Here is a 19974-nt window from a genome sequence, read left to right on the forward strand (position 1 = left end):
ACCAACAACAACTCAACCACAGCAGTCCAGATCAGCCCAGACCTTTTACCCAACTGTCCAGGATCCTGATTTGGGGGAATGGCTGTACCCTTCAGTAAACCACATGAATCTGCAAGTAGATCTGTTACTGATAGTCAAACTATCATCTGCAGAAGTGAGCTGGTCCCCCTGCATAAAGTAGACATGCCCTAGTATCACAGAGCACACAAAAGCAGAGGAAGGACATGGACTAGTACCTGGATCAGTGTCTGTTCCCCTCCACATGCAACAGTGCCCTGATGTGTCCTCAAAGCCAGGGACTAAGCCAAGCTTTCAGGAAGATTTTTGTCCCTACAATAGTTTTAAGGATGCAATCACAAATCTGGGCACTCACAACCATTTTTAAGAGTATTTCACTTTCTTTCCATTAAATACACACAGATTTATGGTCTTGCTTAGCAAGGGTGGGCAGACCATCAGGCCTGGTCCCCTTCCCTAAGCAGCCAGCATACCCCACTGGGGAGGATGCAGACCAGCTGACCACAGAAGTACAATATCTGGAATGAAAAATAAATTTTTGAAAGTATAAGATACAAGCACACATACTTGTCCCCATCCCACACACAAGCTGCAAATGCTTCAATTTATTACTATGACTTCCGGACTGCTCCTACCACTACCCTCCCTCTAAGACCTGGGGCCAACATTGGCCAAATGGTCATTGAGACAGCCTCAGAAATGTTTCCCTACATGTCTTACACAAATCAGTACCTTAGATGAGGACAAAAAAACAGGATAATGGGAAAAAGGCTGCTGGCAGGAACTCAAGCAGTACCTGCTCTGCCTGGCCTCTCAGCCAGGCTCTCCCAGGGAGGGCAGGTCGGGTCCAGCTCTCTGCCAAGCTGTCAATCAGCACAGCTCAGCCTGTGACACTCATGAGACATGACACTCTGTGCAATGCAATGGAGACCCAACAAGTTTGTTTTGCACATGCCACCGCAGCGTTGGCAGATACAGCAACGTGCTTTGGCTCGAAAGCAGTGACATGGGAAGCATTCAAAGAACTCGTGCAGAGATAAGAGGCTCTCCTCGTCTCCTGCCTGAGACACACTGACCTCCTCTCCCTCCCACCTCCTTGGCATTTTCAAAAATACAAAAATATGTCCCTTATGTTTTCAAAATGTATCTGTTTCATTGAGTTCTTCCCCCATTTTTTTTTTTTTCTGAGACCAATTAAAAATAAAAGTTTACCAGAAAGACAACAAGGAAAAAAACAAAGTCTGATGCCATTGGATCCAGCCTGTAAGGATCTCACACATAAAAGAATTATGTCCCTGAGCACTTTCCAACAGACTTTCAGAAAATTTCATCTTTCTACTTCCCTGGCTGGATAGTCTGTTTGAGTAATTTTCTCTTTCTCCTGGGGCTGGTTGCTAAGAGACGTGCTATTACTTCTCCCTCTCTTATGACCCGATTACTGTGATCAGCAAAGACAGCGTGCAGACAACAGCCTGACACGGCTCAGACAAGAGCATTGGGCTTGTTACAAAATGATGGACTGTATTAACACTCCGCAGCCCCTTTGCTTGCCATGGCCTTTGGAGAGTCTCCAGGCACAACTGGGGGCTTTTACTTCCCCAGCTTCTGAAGTGCACGTTCAAACATTTTAAATCACAGGACTGGGAAGGGAGAAGAATTGACTTTTTCCTCCTGTGCTTCACTGTCTGACAGCCAGAACGGTGTTACTGGATCCTCACTGAGCAACTTTCCTTTTCTTACCATTCCTAGGAAGTGGCCTAGGAACAATGACTACTCCTTTTTACCTTCTTGAAAAATAAACTTTGCAAATACGCAGCACAGTTTGGGTCAGAACATTCCCTTGAAGGGTTGTAAAGCTGATTGTGACACTTGAGAGGCTAAGAGGTAAACTGGTCCTACAAAGAGCTGGCTTGCTCTGGATAAGGAAAGCAGCTGGAAACAGATCCAGCTGTAGGTGTCCAGAGGTCCCAAGGGATGCCCAAGAGGCTCTGAGCTCATGCAGAAGCAGCCACAGCCTGGCACTGTGTCCTCTGCAAAAAAGAAGAGTTGATGGAACCAGTGGAGGAGATAGGAAAATTGGAGCACAAATTGAGAGCTTGTACGGAGGAGTACATGGGGCAAAAAGCTGAGGAAAGTAGATTTTGTTGACAACCAAAGAACTGGTTTTCTAAGAATCTGGGCATGAACCTCAGAGACTATCAGTCTCCACTTAGAAAGAATTCAATCCTCATCACATTCACTTATTATAACATAAACTTCAAACTTCTTTACTTTCTTCTATTAAACCTACTTTCAAAAGACTGTGTTTACCCACACTGTTTTGGAATCATTTTCATACTCTTGAGGGCCTCCTCTCCTCCCACCAGCTCACTCAGGACAGCTCTTGTGGCAGGACTCCTGGGCAGACCCTGACACGGCAAGTAATGCCAAGTGCTCAGAAATACCAGTTGATAAAACTTCTCAAGTGGGCCTTGTAACAGAGATGACCCAGAGCACAGGTTCCTTCCTCATCTCCATGTCATTTCCCATAAATTCAGTGCTTGGCACAACAAATGCCAGCTGTCATGACAGTGCAGTTCCTATCCACCAGCCCTTAAGAGCAGGCTTGGCTTTACAATTTGGGTAATATCTAGAAGAAACCAAAACCTTTCCTTAGTCATTGTCATCACAGGAATTAAGACTTGAAAGAGACATGCGAGTCTTCTGCACTTCAGCTCCTCAAATAGTTTGGGTAAATCCCCAGTCGAGCCCCTGGAGCATTCCTGCACTTTCTTCCACAGAAAACTTTGCAGTGTGCGTGCTGGTTAAAGAAGAAGTCAGAAGGGGAATTTTCAGATAGTAGGAAACTAGCTTACTGCTTATCAGGATCTAGAGCAGATTCCTGCTCATCTCCTGCAAAATTGCCCTCCCCAGGCAAAGAACCACCACAGGATTCTCAGTCCTGCTCACAGACCCCCAATTCCTGTGCCAAGTCCATCTATAAACATGCTTTGCTTAGCAACAAACATTTCAGGCCTTGCATACTTAGTCCAGATTGTAATTGTGTAGGATTCACTGCTAGAAATGCCTGCTCTTTGGCCACAAGTACAGCTTCGGTGGCTTCAAGAGCTGCTCATTCATTCCTCCAACCTTTTATTACACCAACCTGTAATATAATCCAATAGACATTTACTGGTTGCTCTGATTTAGCAGGACTCAGCCTGGCAAAATAAAAAAGCTTTAGGCAGAGAAAAGGAAAAACATACATATAATCCTTTACTGTAATAGTTGGTTTCCAGTGAGTAGAAGAGCAGCATTGTGTGAAGAACAGCAAAAAAAATTAAATATTACTAGACTGTTAACTGTTGTATAACAATTATTATTATTTAACAGACTAGCATCTGGAGGATGTTAACATTTCAGCTTAAAATAAACGGGACAAGTGCTGCCTGCTTGAATTCAAGCTATTTCTGCATTAGCATTGCTCTCTTGCTTTGACTGGGAACCACAGCCCTGTAAAACTACATACAGAACAAACATTATCTGTTTAACAGAAGGTTTGATATGGTTGATGACAGAGGTTTGCAATTCAGGTTATTAAATGATACTTCCCTTCCATTTCAGTTGTGTCAGAAACATCTTCTCTTTCTCTTTTTCCCTTCCCTTTTTTGCCCGTTTTCTTTATTCTACCCAAACTATTGTGGTTCACAGAACAGGCCACTGCTAAGATGAATCACTATTTGATGTTTGAAATAATGAAGTGGAAAAATTAAATATAGTATCTTGGAAGAACAGACAGACAGCAGAAAAGAAAATGAGAAGAAATAGTCAGGGCAGAAAAAAATTAAGAATCTACCTGCTGAGAAGTGTAATGTTTGCTTTATGATACCAAATAACTGAGAAAATACAAGCTCACTCACCAAAATGAAACCCAAGGCTAGGCACTACTTCAAGTAGTTCCCAAATAAGAGGCATTGTGTTCCAGAGCATGTAAAAATTTAATATTTGTAATTCTAACAAAACACAGTCAGAATACTTAATAAAACTTGGTGGCTTGACTTGACATTTTATGAACTACAGATAAGTATACTAGTTCAATAACAGTTTTTATGCATTTGTTTTATGCTGCATACTTCCCAGGGCCTTTCTCTAAGGTGGTATTTCAAAAAACAAAATGCTCATCCTGAAAGCAAAGCCAAGACACAGTTCTATGGATTTGTCTCTGGCAAAAAAAAAAATAAAATAAAATAAAAAAATAAAGTAGATGCAGACACCGCTATCCAACAAAACAACTTTTGGGATGAATGCTAACAAGACAGAAGGCCCCAAATAGAGACAGTTTATTCACACTGGTGAATAAACTCACAGGTCCTGACAGTGGTCACTGTGCTGGGGACAACTGGGCAAAAATCCCTGTGCCTGTAACTCAGAAGTTATTGAGTGGAGCAATGCTGCCCAGGCACAAAGGCACCAGCTTGATCTCATCCCTCTTCAACATGGCCCAGCTTGCTTGGGGCAGCTTAAATCCAGTTTTATACAAATGAGAACCACCACTCATTTCCAACTGGTTTCACTCAGTTCTTTTAACCAACAGGAGGGAGGATGTGCTTTGAGAGAAATCAATGGACACTTCCAAAAGGGTGCCCCAAACTGCTTCACAGCTAGGGACCCCCCCCTTCCCACTCATTCTGCAGTGTTCAGGTGCTTTAAATGCTCCTGTGTGAAGGCAGCAAGCCCACCACAAAGTGGCCTGGAGTTTCAAGATCATTTTCACCAGCTGCATTTCGTAAGAGCCTGTGGATGATGCAGTTCTGACACTAATGAATAAAGTATTGCTTCATTTGTTACATCTCATTCAGTACAAGAAACACATAGAAAAATGAGAGAAGAATTAAAAAATACTTTAAAAGTTTATAATATGCACTTTAAAAAAGGTTTCTATAAGAAACAAGCACTAACAGGGAGGCTATGGTCAGGACCAGCCAGGATGACTTGAAACAGTAAAGTTACCTCTTTATTCAAACTTCATTTTTCAACATGAGCTCAGTGCTGTGAGAGGATGGTTCCACATCATCCATTGCAATTGATGGGACCATAAAAGTGTTAGAGCACTTCTCATCCTGTCTTTTTGTCCCACCACTGAGACACTGTGACCCCCATGAAGAATCAATGAATTTTTTTCCAGCTAGTGGCAGAGATGAGGAGCAAGAGAGGGACCATCAGATCCCACTGGAAATACCCTGGTACTGCCAGGACTCAACTCAGAGTAAACAGTGTATTCCCATCTCTCAACTGGGCAGCAGCAGTGGTCCACAGACATAACTCCTGACATATGCAAGACAGCCAGCTCCTGCTAGCTGTCCAGCTCTGGATAATTGCATTATCTGATGTTAGTGTTGAACAATGCACACACAAAACCACCACAGGAGCATGGATGAGACAGCTCACTGTGCCTGCACCTCAGCCTTCCTCCAACAACCAGCACAGCACTGCAGAAGCTCCTGAGATACTTCAAGGAGCAGGTACAACACCCCTCTGCCTCTCAGCCAGCACAGCCCTTCCACAAGTGAGAATTCTCCTGCTATGGAACAGAGCCAGCAGAGGCAACCAGGGAAAAAAACAAACAAACAAACAAAAAAAACCACAGAATCTTTCAGGTCAGCTTGAATTTATTCTTTCAGTACTCTCAATACAAATAATGAATAGACTGGATCATGTTGGCTTCTATGAACTGTCAAAGACTGCAGGGCAGGGAACAGCACAGCTATAACACAGGGTGGCTAGTCCAATAAATCCATACCCAAGCTTCAAAAATTAAGACACAGCTACTGAGAGCAGCTGCTGCAAACAAAACCTACTAGGTACATCTGCCTGGAAAAAAAACCCCAAAACACATCAGCAAAACAACAAACAGCCTGATAGTTCATGCCCCCAGTCTCCTACAGACACAGCAGAACATAACTCACCAGTGCTCAAAGGCCTCCACACCCATGAAGAAGAGGAGGGCACAGAGAGTCAAGCTCTGAGAAACCTGGATCAGCTGGGTTGAAGAACACACACTGGTGTCCATGGCATAGCCTTGCCCTGGAGCTGGTCCTGCTCCTTTGCCTTCTCCCATGAGTCACTTGCCTACTCCTCCAACCAAGGTAAATGGAAGGAGATGGTTTTTAAAAAGGCAATTATAACCTCAAAGGCCTTCACATGAGACCTGTTGTTCACCATATCTGAAAGGTGCCCAAGGAAAGGAAGGAGAAAGGAGGAGATTGCTTTGAGGCTCATCCCTTTGCTAAGTTTCCATTATTAAATCCATATTGTTTCTGCAGATACTATTTTCATAAAGGATGGCAGTTAGAAGGAAAGATATCAGCACTAATAAATACTGAATTTGGAAGTACCCAACAGCATAAACTAAAGAGGCTAATTTTGTAAAGCATGTCCTGAGAGCCCCAGGGTGACAGAGAGGCACCTCCAAGTCCTGGGCAGCCCCACAAACAGAATGACTGCCCTGTGAGGGATGCTGCTGCACATCCCTTTCTGACCAGGGCTGGCACTGCAGCATCTCAGCCTGTTCCAGGCAGCTTGAGAAAAACACATGGTCCTGTTCATATGAACAACAGACATGTGGAAAGAATCATCTTTGCAGGAGCAGGAGAACTCCTGGAAGCCATTCAATGATCTGGCACTTATTGGTAAGAAGTACATTCCTTCTCTACCACCATGAAATCATCCTCCAAGTGACTGCACACAGTGGCAGAGGAGCTATATTCAATCCCCAGGGAGCTGCACTAGTGCTCACAAATGCTGGGCTGCAAAGCCCAGCCCTGCAATCCAGCTGAGCCTCCCCAGATCACCACTGTGCTCCACCTGTTTCAGCACAGTCTCGTTTCTGCTGGACTTGCAGAGCTTTATTTGGAGGAAAGGGGGGAAAGAACTTTTGTGGATACTGAAACAAGATTCAAACCAAAAGCATCCAAACCAAAAGGCAACTCATATTGCAAAGTTTGTAACTCACTGCTCCCAAGCCATCCAGTGGCCCTGACTCAGGCTCTTCTGAGTACTTCTGACTGACAACAGATTTTACACATTTCTGAAGCCCCCAGCTCTGGCTTTACAACGCCCAGTGCCAGCCCAGCAGCACCAGGCCCACAGTAGCAGGCACAAAGCCAGCAGATCAGCTATCACCAATTTCACCCCACACCAGATGCCTCCTTACTCTGCCCTGCAGGGTGAGGCCCCATTTTCTGGAACTAAGGCAAAGATGGAATTTGCTTCATCTGCAAGCTATAAATCCTTTCTATCTTCCAGAGCCCAGCATAGATGGGAACAGCTGTGTGGCAGTGTTTCCCTAAGGCTCCAGCTCTGTTGAAGATGCTGAAATACCAACTGAAGTCTAAAAGCTGAAGAGCAAGAGAGAAGTGGCAGGAAAAGGAGGAAGACCAACCACAGAAAGGTTTGGATAGGAAAGACCTTAAAAAACAATACAATACAAAGCCCCTGCCATCAGCTGGGATATCTTTCACTAAATCAGGTTGCTCAAGGCCCTGTCCAACCTGACCCTGAGCACTTTAAATGATAGGGCATCCACTGCTTTTAAATGAAACAAAATTAATACCAACTCCTCAGAAAAAAAATCTTAGCTCCTTTAAGAGTTTTTTGGTGTAGGACAAAACCCACTGTGCACACTGATGGACAGGGTCTGCTGGAAAAGAGGGAGGGCAACACCAAACACATGAGCATGGAGAAAGAAAACAAATATATAAGAAGCAGACTGTTAGGACCCATGGCTGGTTGATGTCTCACCCATCTCAGGACTCATCTTGTCCTAGCATGAAGAGAAGATGCTTTCAAACTTCAGACACATCTACCTCCACGCAAGGACCACCCCTGACCCCAGTTAAACTCTTTAGAGCTACTGGTCAGATGTCTGGACATTTAATTTTGATTTCTAGCCTAATTCCTTAGCAGCTATACTTCCTGCCAATGCACAATTGTTCACCTTGTCGATAAACATCTTTCCCAAGCTTGAACAGTTCTCTCCTCTGTCTGTGGGGCAAAAACAGAGTTCTGCAAGATGATGAGCACCAGCTCTTCCCAGGAACTGTGGTGCTCACACCTCCCAAGATCAGGCAAAATTTATCCTCTGCAAAGTGTCACACTGGGGAGTGGCAGCACTAAATCCTCCAGAAACACAGCCCAGACCACAGCAGGCGTTGGAAGGACCTATACAAACAGGCTGTGCCTGCCTCTTGGGCTGCCTGCATGGCACAGACCTGTGCAGAATGCTAAGCAGGGCTCAGCTCTTATTGATGATGATTACCATTGTGATCATTACTTCTACTACTGCAGCCATACCCAGGGGCCCCCAGGCAGATCCCTGCAAGAACAAGACTCTGTCTCTGCTTTGATGAGTGGATAAATCTGGTCTGAAACAAGCTGCAGCAATTCAGCATGGCAAACAGCACAGAGGGGGGCTGGCTGCACCACGAAAATTGCTACTTCAGTGGTCTGAACACATGCCTTGAGTGCTTCAAATCACAGTAAAATGTTCCTGGTTTATAAACTGCTGGCCGTTGCCATTTCATTTTGTTTCAGTCATGTAACCATTTCTAACTTCTGTTAAAGTTCCATTAAGCAGCTTTTAATCAGCACCTTCTGGTTGAGTTTTGTGCAGGTATCAGGAAATAAAAAATAAAATTGAAGTCAAGGTGAGACTAAGAAAATGCTTTAGCAGGAGATGGGAGGGAGAGAGAGGTATACATAACACCTGCTCCACAGTCTTTCACTCCAGGGTCTTTCCCCTCTGCTTTCAATATGATCAAGAAATAAAACCACAAATGTGATTAGCTTGACAAACCCTCTACATACAAGCAACATACCTACAAAATAATAGTAAGAACCTCAAGGTCAGAGGATGTACATTCCTAAACATTACCAACAATGAGCTGAAGAAATTACCAGGAACATAAATTTGTCAGTCTCCCAGAGAGATTCCAGATACTTCAAAGGCTGCAGGGAGCCAATTCCAGCAACACTGCTGGGGCAGCCAAGGCTGTGATGAACACAGCCACTTCTTGACCAGTAACAGCAGCAGCACAACCCTCCCCCAGAGCTGTTGCTCCTACTCATCTCCAGCAAATGGATGCATGGGAAGCCAATGTGCCTCCAGTTAAGCAGCTTTGGCAGGGTAGGAGGGATGAAAACACACTGGGGCTTGAGGGATGCTGCTGCTCCCCTGCCTACAGACTCACAGCCAACCAGGTGGGACAGACCTGTCCAACAGAGGACAAATTGAGGCAAAATGGCAGTGTCCCTTTAAGCAGGGAACCAGTGGGGTCTGGAGCCATCTCCCAGGTTGAATTATTGCTGCAGAAATCAGGGAGGTGATTGAAAAAACAATTTGGGAGCCTGGAGGAGAGAAGGGAGCCATAGCAAGTGAATGAAGCACATTGGGCTAACTATTTCTCACTGCCCCCCCAGGCCTCGCCTGGCAGATCCCAGAAGCCTCATGTTCTCAGGATTATATATGGATGGTAATGGCTTTGCACGGGCTGCTGACAGCAACCAGCAGTGTGTCACCTTCTGGAAGTGGATTAGCTAAAGCTGCAGGCATGTTGTCACATCACTAAGCCTACCTCTGACCAGGTCCTGGCCAACCCTTAGCTCTTCTAGGCCTGTCAGATAACGATGGGATCTCTAAAAGCCCAGTGTCAGACAAGGAAAGGGACTGGCACTGGCAAAGTCCCCTGGGAGCTCCCCAGTGTCTCCTGGTTCCCAGCAGTCCCAGCAATCCCTGACTGCTTGCAGGATCAGGCACTCTGGGTTACATGAGAAATGTTTGAGTGCCTTGTCTCCCCTTCTCAGCCTGCAGTGACTCTTCTGCTCTTTGGGAAAACTCCTTCCACAAGTGGCAAGAAACACAGAATTTTTTTTAGAAGGTGATAATGTTCCTGAGTCACATACAATTAGACCTACAATCACTAAAACACTGACAATTAAGACATACTGACCTTTGTCACACAAAAAATCCTGACTGATCAAGAACAGATTTCCTAGGAAAAAAGGACCATATTCCATTATTATTTTGAATTGCACAAGAATTAGAAAAATAAGAATTTCCACTTGACTTGAAGGTGACATTTTCTTTGCATTTCAGAAATGGATTATTTTTTACTTTTTAAATTCCAAATGTCTTTCTCTTCCTATTTTTCACTAAGTTTTGTTAAGGAAAGCAACAGAACAGGTGCATTATGACTTTCCTTTTCCCCCTCCAACACATTTTCTTTTTTCGTTCTGAATTCTCCGAAGTTAGAGCGGCAGACAAAAAATACCCAAAACACTCATCAGGCTTTTCCAACTTTCCTATAAAATGTCCTTAACTTTAGAAAATCACTCAAGTGTAAGATTTAATACGCTGCTTTGTTTTTCTTTCTCTTTTCCATTGCTCTGTAGTGTTCCTGAAAATGTATATGCTTTCAAAAGATGGAGCAGAAAGAGGAAAGAATGTACAGATGATATTTATGTTATTGTACTCAACATAAAAGAGGAAAAAGTAGTGAAGGAACAATGCAGAGCATCCAAAACCAAATACAAAAGCTGGTTTGGCAATTTTCTTGAATACAGCTAAGCTTTTCTTTGGAGGGGAGGAGGGGAAGAACCTCCCGCCACTTCTACCTACAGTAAATCACCAGGAATAGAAATGTCATGCTCTGCCAAAACAACTACCACTCTCTCCTAGAATCCTTGGCCTTCACTTCTTTCTGCTGTAGTTCCATCACAAACTCTCTATTGTCAGCCAGGGGCATCCCAGGTGCTCCAGCTTGCAGGTTTCCAGTTGCCAGTTCCAGAGGTGCTCCCAGCCATACCCTCCTGCTCCTGGAAACTCCATCCCTGCATGTGTGCACAAGCCAGGAACCCAAATCCCACACTTGCTGCTCAACTGCATCAAGAGAGGAGGACTTGCACAGCAAGAAGTAGAGGAAGGCTGACACAGAGTGACTGGCAGGCATTTGTTTTGCTGGTGTAACAGCTCCAGAGGCCATTGGTCATCTAAACATCTTCCCAATTATTTTATATTCAAGAGTGTTCCATGGTAGAGGGAAAGAACAAAACTAGTACAATTCATCCAGCTGACTGGAGAGAAAACACTTCCAGGCTCACTGGCCAAATTTATGCACTACCACCCCCGATTATACTTATATTCCACAGATGAATCTCTTGTTTGTAAAGCATTCCCTGTGCTAGGGTGAAAGAACCAGTACTGAAAAGGGTTGTTTGAGCCCAAGCTCCTTGAATCATCATGTGCCAGCAGGGACCAAACAAGCAAAACCCCTTGAAAAGTACCAGTCCTGGACACAGGACATCTGCTTTCAATTAAAACCGAGAAAATCTGTCCCCACGTCCTCTCCCAGCCCTGCACTTCTCAGCAGGGTAGCTAGCCAGAGCAAAAGGAGGAGATACCTTCACATCCTTCTTGATTTGAACGACCTGAAAAAGGGAGGCTCTCACAAACTCGCCAACAAAGAGCAAATCAAGAACAGCCTGTGTTAGCAGTCAGTTCCTCTGAACCAGGCAGTTGTGGTTCCTTCCTAGAAAATAAATACTCACCATCACCTCCTGGTTGCTTGTATGGGTTGTACTTTGGTTTGGGGGCGACCACAGGCGCAAACTTCTTTGGGGTCTGCTGGGTGGACACGGAGATGCTGGGAGTCCCAAAGGTGTGTGTGGTCTCCATCCTTGCAGTAACGTGGCCAACAGGCTCGTTGGTACTCTTGGGTGGCAGCCAGGATGGGTGGGACATGGTTCAGTCTGGGGAGACACAAAGAGAGGCACACGTACATTAGGGATTTGGGCTGGGCAAGTGACAGCTGCAATCCTACTGTTTTTCTGGTTTGTGAAATCAATCCTACAAAACCCTTCTAAGCATGTTTAACTTTAAATACGTTATTCCAAATGTATAGGACTTCAGATGCAAATTTATCTTTCTCTCCCCAGCAGGTCAGAATTACTGATCAGGTTATTGTTGGTACCTGCAAAAATCATTGCTGTTTTCCTCTTCAAGAGCAGAGACAGGCTGATACCCTGAAGCAGCCCATCAATCCCACCTTGCATTCAGCACAGTAGTGATGTATTTGCCTTTCCCTGTTAAGCCTTTTTGAGTACATTAATGTACAACAGTGCAGGTGCTCTGGGGACAAGTCTAGTCACAGATAGGCACACACACTTCCAAAATACACTTTTAGCACTTTTTCACATGTCATTTAGGACCCCATGCCCCAGTGATTTTCACTCAGACTTTTAAGAAAACAGATTTCAAAAGTAGCTAATCATTCTTGATGCCTCCATTTCTGAATGCCCAGCTTAAGACATTTTAAAAGCATGTCAATTTTGAATAAATGCCAGAATCTCACAACCCCTGACAACCAGGCTCCTTTTAGACTTGTGTAACAAAAAACAGAGGGAGCCCAAATCATTACTTATTTATGAAAATCTTGGCTTTGGCCTCTTAAAAGCCTACATCACTTTTGAGAACTGGGTTCAGATGCTGCTGAAAATGTTGCTCATAAAAATCCTGTTGTTCCAATGAACAAGTGCTTTTCACCACACACAAACCACACTTACTGGGTAGCCATGCTAGTCCTACTGTATCATCAGATGGTCCTACGGAGCTGGATTTGAGATTTGATGGAGAAATGAAGATCTCACACAGACAAAAGTCAATGGTAATTTTGCAGCTCTTGAGCACCCTGCTCCTTCTGCCCATGCACTGCTTTGGTGTCAGAACCCCTTAAGGCTACCAAAACCAGCAGGCACCTGTGACCCAATCAGGAAAGATTTGATTTCATCATGGAAAAAGATCAGTGCATCAGAGTTAGGATCAAAGTCTCCACATAGTAGTGCAGGGTGAGCACTTCCAGCTAAGAGTAGTGACTGTTAAAACTGATGGATATACAAGTGTGCTTATTCCAACAAGTAAATTTACTTCAAAAAACAGTTTCCTGCTTGAGAGGTAATTTCTACTTTAAGCCCCAATGTCTGACCCAATACTAGGAGGTGAAAATTTTTGGTCATCTTCCACCTGCATCACTCCTTGTGTGAGAGAGGAATTGACAAGTGCCAAACATCAGTCCCAGCACTTCTGTCTCTTCCTGGCCATGCAGTCTGACTGCTTGATGTGCAGACAGTGGTTTCACAATTCCTACCACTAGGAAGTGAACCTGCTGTACTAGGAACCCAATACCAGTGAAATGAAGGCACTGGAGCTGCCTAGAAATAAGGCAGACAGGAGCATGGCAGGAACAGCCCAGAGATGTACCCAAGGCTGAGCTTCAAGGACATGACTTCTCTCTCTCTCAGGCCTGCTGTCCAACCCCACAGTAAGAGTGCAGAGCATCATTCTGAAAGCAAGAAGTGAAAGACAGGTCCTCCCCACAAGGCAGGAGAGGAAACCAGTCACAACAAGTGGGGGCTGAGGGCACACAAACCATGGTCCCACTGCCTGGCACTTCCCATTACCAACAGCAGCCCCTATGGACCTGGAAAATGACTGCCACTCCAGCAGTAAGATTCACCTACACTGCTATCCTCCTCCTCCTCCTCCATCCTTCAAAACTGTAAAAGCAGCAATAAAACTCAGGCAACTATCTAGGTCTTAAGAGCAGAAAGCAATGAGGGCAGTCAGCCTTAAGAGCTAAACAGGACAAGCTGCACTCTGCAGAGTTATTACATCCAAAGATGACTGTACCTTACCCATTGCTAAAAGCATACTGGAGTTTAATTCTGACAGGTTTTCAGCCTCTGGCTTGACATCTGATATGAAAGAGCCTCCTGCCACAATAAAGCACCCTCAGACCCTGGACATTACCTCCATGCTGATTTAAAGCTAAAAAATAAAAAAAGATCCCGTTACTGACTAGATTATCACCATTCCTGTTCTGGAGTGTTCCTTAACCACCCCCAGGCAGCATGCCTTGGTACCAATGAACTCTCATGGTCTGCTGGGCTGATGACAGGGATGGGTTGTGTGATGCACAAATCAAGAATGTTGCTTCAGTAGCCAGGTTGCACAGCACTGAGCACGGCTGAAGACAGTGAGAGAATTTCAACAAACAAGCTTAGAAAGCAGACAGCTCCTATGGACAGCAAGGAGATCACAGTGCTGGAACTCAGCTGCTGAATGTACACTGGCACACAGCTCTCTCTCAGCAAACCTCTAACGCCTTTGTTTTGGCAATGGTGGTATTTTCTAATTGTTTCCCCATTAGCCTTTTCTCTTCCTCTTTCTCCTCACCTCATTTTCTGTTATGCATTTACTGCCACTCATTTTTGCTATCTGTGCCCTGACAGTGTTTTCAGCAAGTTCCCTTTTCCTCATCTGTTCCAGCCCCAGCTCCCCAGTCTCAATTAAATTTAGCCTAACTGCTCTGTAAGATCATAGAAAAAGAAAATGAATTCATTTCTTTTTAAAAGCTGAAGCTAAATTTCTGGGCTTGCTATTATTTTACCTCCATTTTAGCTGGTAAATGCCAAAAGCAATGAAAAATGTAAGGGACAGTGGGTTGCAGACAAGCACAGCCCCCCCCCACCTTTCAGCAGACTTCTCCATGGTGGAGCACCCTGGCTAATTCAGTGCTCTCTCTCCACTCCCTGCAATACTGCATGGTTTTCTATCAGAAGCCTCTTTGGAGCAGAAAATTTGTGATGTGCACAAGTAACTAAAATAGCACAGGAAAACTTGGGCCTAACTAATTCCCTTACTCTAAAATTACTCTTACCCATGTCACTGCCTGAGTGTCATTGTGGTGCCTGCACTTGGAGAGGTAACAGCAGTGCTTTTCTGGCCAGCCAGCAACACAGCCAGCAAACACGTTTCACTTTTGAGCTATCTTCTTCCATTAAAAGTTAATTTTCACTGAAATGTTAACCCTCAGATGAAATCTACAGCTGCCCTTACATTTCTGCTCCAAGCAAGTAATTTGTCAGGCACTGTTTGTATTCAGTGAGCCCCTTCCCGGCAAACCTCAGTAGATCGAGCCACACAACAATTAACACAGCAAGGTTATTTGTCAGCACCTTTCTCCCCTGTCAGTGCCACACCTCTCTCTGCCTTGGCCAAAGCCTTCTGAATGTCTGCCTGCCACCCTCCCACAGCCATCCTTGGTCAGCTGTACCTCACAGCTCCCTTCCTGACCTGACTGCTACAAGCTTCTTCTGTGACTCTTTACTCACTGACCACTCTGGCAACACCCCCTTCCCAAATTCACTGCCTCATCCCCCCCAGAAAATCCCTTAAATCTTCTCTGTGTCACTACTTTGAAAGCCTCTCATTGATCATCTTGACTAACCCTGAACCATCCCCAACTACTGCATAACTTCTGTGGAGCTAAACATTATTTGTTATAAAGCATACATAGCCTCAACTGAAAGAATTAAAGTGTTGAAGAACCCAACACAGCATTAGGTAAATTGTTTGGACAAAAAATTAAGCACCATAATCACAGATTCTCCTTTATGTCTGGCTTAAAATTTAGCTAGATCCACTTCCAACCATTGCATTTTGTTATGCTCCTGTCATCTACATTACAGACTTGCCTCTCTTCCTTATGTAGATCTTTTCAGAATGCAACCAGATCATTCCTTAAATCAAAACAAAACATTTAAATTAAGTATCAATTAAACTCCCTGTAAAAGGCAGGTTTCTCTTGATTTTTTCATGCGTGTTTACTCTGAATTCTCTTCAATTTTCCAGCTACCTTTTGTGAAATGGTGGTTAATGGCGTAAGACCATTTTTAAGAATAGTAACTTCAAATAGAAGAGGTAAAATGATGAATAATATCAAAAACAAAAACCTGACTGAAATCAGCTGTGGACGTCTGAGGTTCTGTTATCCTTCCTTCCTTGGAAGCATTAGTCATCACCTACTTTTGGAGGCAAAGGATAAGACCAGACTAACCATGATAAATAGCATTAAAAGCAAACAGTGAAATCACACTGCATAAATAAGGCAAAAAGTGTGTTCTGGTTCTATCATTAGGCCAATCTTAATGCTGTAAATTCAGAAAATTCTAACCATGAAAGAATATACCACAGCAGAGGAACTGGAATCCACGAATCCCAAGCTGAGACCGCATTATCTAAAAATGTCAGATCAGGAATATCAATAGCAGATAATACCATGCAGTAATAACAGCCTGACAAGGTTTTTTCACTGCTTTTTTCTTTTTTCAAATGTGTGGGCATAAGAGCTTGTTTTTGCTTTTAATTACAGGATGTCATTCACCTTTGAGAAGCGAAGGTAAAAAACTGAGGGTTTCAAGTCAATTTCTCCTTACGTGTGATAAGCAATGGAAGGGTAGAGTACCAATTTGTCTACTTTTGAAATTGTTAAGTACATTCATCTCTGAGACAGGCTGGCTTTTCTGTGATTAGACTGTACCCAAATAAATCTCCATTTCATTTTCCTATTTGTAACATGGACCAAATACTCCTTGGATGTTGATGGACTTCACCAAGACAGAAGATTTTGTCCCTGAGCTAATTAAGCTAATGCTTCATAGTGGGTAGCAACAGTATTCAACAAAAAATGAGCAACAACCGTCTGTGCTTACAGACTGTCTGTTCTGTCTTCCATCCCACGCCTTCCTAAATTCACTAGCTTGATGTAGGTCTGTGATGTTCTGTCTTAATATCACCCATGCACAGTGAACTATTATGCCTAAGGCCAAGAGATTGACCTGATATAGGGAATTATTGTTTGTTGACAGGAGATGCAATTGAAAGTTGTGTTGGGGCTTTTCTCTGATACACAATACAAGCATAACCTTCCCATGATAAATCAAGTTTGTCACTAAATGTAGAAAGGCAAACTGCATCCTTCCCACTCTTTCTCCTCTTCCCTCCAAGAACTCCAAGAGAAAAGTTTTGACTTTACATCACCTTCCAAATGAATTTTAAAGAACAGCTCTAGAGCTAAACAAAGGGGACATCGTTCACAATGCAAAAATCATGCCACCCGTTGCCCCTTTCTGTTAGAGCTGCAGCCTATATGTCTGCATGTCTCTCCTCTAAGCCGATTTGTCTTTATTTTTCTGCCTGAAATTCCCCAAATCACAAACCTCAAATGCCCTGTTAAAATACAGTCCTTTGCTTTGTCCTTTTCACCTCCAGTCTTCTAATTAGTCAAATGCAGTGACTGAGGCTGACCAGAGAGATTTGCTCCTTACAAACTCCCAAAGCTGCTTGTTTTTCTTGGCACTGTTCCCCTCTGAAGGTTAAATGAATTTATTTCTTCATTTATGGCACATGGTCTCTAGCCATGCTCTTCTACTTCTTGTGGCCTTCAAAAGAGAGTATAATGTCAAAATTCAGGTCTCATTAAAGGTCTTTAACCAAACGTAGGAAGTGCCATAGGTACTTATAAACTCAGCACAAGCCCTCCTGGGATGCTTTTCCCATATGGTACTACTTATTCTCATCAATTTTACATCATATGGCAAATTATGTGATTTGGGGAATTGGGAGTCCTTGGAAACTCCCTTAATCATTGCTGATCTGCACAACATCTCTAATCGCATTTAACTCCTGCAATATTAACCAGCACAATAATGCTCCTCCCTCAAAACCCCCAACAGCAAACCGACTCCTGACCTTCATCACAAAGTTCCAGGAACAACTCTGAGCACTGGGAATCCTGTGTGTGGTGCTGGTGTGGCCTCTACCACCAGTGAGCAGTGAAGCTCTAAGAGTCAACTGAGCCACCATGAGACTGAGAGGTGATGAAGAGGAATGGAAAACACCATCACCCTCCAGTGACTGCCTTCCTGACCCTAGGCAAACTTGACACAGGTGGACTCCAAGTTCTTGTGACAAATACCTCCTCAAGATCAGGTTTCTTTGCTTGCACCAATTTTACATGGTTTATGCACATTTTCTAATGCTTTACTGTAGTCTTTCACAGCAGGTATCAGCTGGAGCAAGTTCAACTCTGCCTCTCAGAGTCATAGTTTATTTTGATTGCCTGGATAAGGCAAGGTTTTGTATCCTCATCCTAATTCCCTCAAAGTAAAATAAATAAATAAGTAAATGAAATCAAAGACACTTCTTCAGTCAAACAGGACTGAGACCATTTACCTATTTTCTGCTATGGGACATCACTAATGTAATCAGAGAAATTAAAGGACAAAGAAACCTAGTTAGAACACTGATTAATTACTCCTTGAAGAATATAATCTGGTAATATTTCATTATGGCTTTAACAGCTTCACTCAAACTTCCATGGGATCATCCAGAAGACCTGACTTAAATTCAAAGTGCATCCTGGTATGAGGAAGTGGTTGGCCCAGATGACCTCCAGAGATCCCTTGAGGGATCAAAATAAATTATTTTGTGATTCAAAAACCTCAGACCGACATCCATGACTTCATCTCCACTCAGAAGCGTTTCACAGAATCATGAACCTGCTGAGCTGGAAGGGACCACAAGGATCATCAAGTCCAACTCCTGTCCCTGCTCAGCACCATCCCCAAGAGTCACACCATGTGCCCGAGAGCATCGCCCAAACACTTCTGGAGCTCTGCCAGGCTGCTGCTGTGACCCCTGCCCTGGGGAGCCTGGCCAGTGCCCAGCCACCCTCTGGGGGCAGAACCTTTTCCTGACATCCCACCCAAAGCTCTCCTGACACAGCTTCAGGCCATTCCCTCAGTCCTGTCCTGGGCAGCACAGGGAGGAGATCAGTGCCTGCCCCTCCTCTTCCCCTCGGGAGGAGGCTGGAAGTGCAGAGGTCTCCCCTCAGCTCCTCCAGGCTGAACAGACCAAGTGCCCTCAGCTGCTCCTCATAGAGCCTCCCCTCAAGCGCCTTCACCATCTTCATTACCCTCCTTTAGACACTCTCTAATAGTTTCTTAGACGGTGGTGCCCAAAACTGTCCACAATATTCAGCATGAGGCCAGGCCAGAGCAGAGTGTGCCAATCCCCTCCCTTGCCTGGCTGGCGAAGCCCCCAGGACTCGCTTGGCCCTCCTGGCTGCCAGTGCACTGCTGGCTCATGTTCAACTTGCCACCAACCAAGACCCCCAGGTCCCTTTCCATGGCACTGCTCTCTAACCTCTCCTTCCCAGTCTATCCATCCAGGGTTGCCCCATTCCAGGTGCAGAATCTGGCATTTTTTCGTGTTGAACTTCATAAGGCTGATGACTGCTCTATCCTCTAATTTATCAAGGTCTCTCTGCACTGCCTCCCTGACTTCGAGGGACTCATCAGCTCCTTCCAGTTTGCAGCAATATATTGTATTCCAGTTAAGATATGCCAGCAATATCATCTACTGTCAATGCAACATTATATTCCTTATTTTCTAGATGCAATAATTAGCAAATGAACAGAGCTTGTGCCTATTCTTTTAAGTAAATAACCAATATTTGGAAAGTAACTTTTTTCCCCTAGCTGCATCCACAGTTCATTTATTTTTCATCAGATCCATGCCAGTTTGAGATGTGATTTTCATTGTACACTCTTAAGTCACTACAACTTGTACAGTATTACTGAGACATAAAAGGAAGACAGCAAATGTGTAGTGGAGACTTAAAGAACAGTCTCTCTGGTACAAAGATACTTGACAAAAGTTAACGTCATCATGAAAATAGTTCATGAGATATGAACCCAATGTCACAATCATTCCTACTTCAAAACCCTGCCTCTGGAACAATTAGGATATCAACCAAGAACCTACCCTTGGATTTCCCTTAGTTCATTTTTCTTGCATCAGCTTCCGTAGTGGAAAAGGTAGAAGGGCAAACTAAACATAAAACTTCTTTTCTTTCCCAATATAATTGCATTAGGAGTTTTGGGATTAGATGCTGGCTATTTGAATTTGGCTGCTGCTGCAAAACACATGCATAAAAGCTGATGAATGAGATCTTCCTTTTACAGCCATGTCACATCCTGGTGTCTGATGACAAACTAGGCTTTAAAATCCCAATAAATTGA

At 44.0% G+C, this 19974-nt stretch overlaps 1 protein-coding gene across 37 annotated transcripts in view; it reads right to left on the bottom strand.

Moving 5' to 3' along the window:
• Nucleotides 1-19974, bottom strand: part of LPP (LIM domain containing preferred translocation partner in lipoma) — a 352923-nt gene that overhangs the window by 204402 nt on the left and 128547 nt on the right. For 24 of the 37 annotated variants that reach the window (XM_085587199.1, XM_085587213.1, XM_085587195.1 and 21 more), the window contains 2 exons: nt 11602-11802; nt 10005-10046 (listed from right to left, as the gene is read on the bottom strand). In XM_085587199.1, coding sequence (XP_085443325.1) covers nt 10005-10046; nt 11602-11794 — 235 coding nt within the window. In that variant the 5' untranslated portion in view covers nt 11795-11802. The remainder of the gene's footprint in view (nt 1-10004; nt 10047-11601; nt 11803-19974) is intronic. The other 13 variants (XM_085587219.1, XM_085587217.1, XM_085587216.1 and 10 more) reach the window with 1 other exon arrangement.

The sequence above is a fragment of the Lonchura striata genome, chromosome 9 (genome assembly GCF_050655825.1).
Source record: "Lonchura striata isolate lonStrDom1 chromosome 9, ASM5065582v1, whole genome shotgun sequence".
Lineage (NCBI taxonomy): Eukaryota > Metazoa > Chordata > Aves > Passeriformes > Estrildidae > Lonchura > Lonchura striata.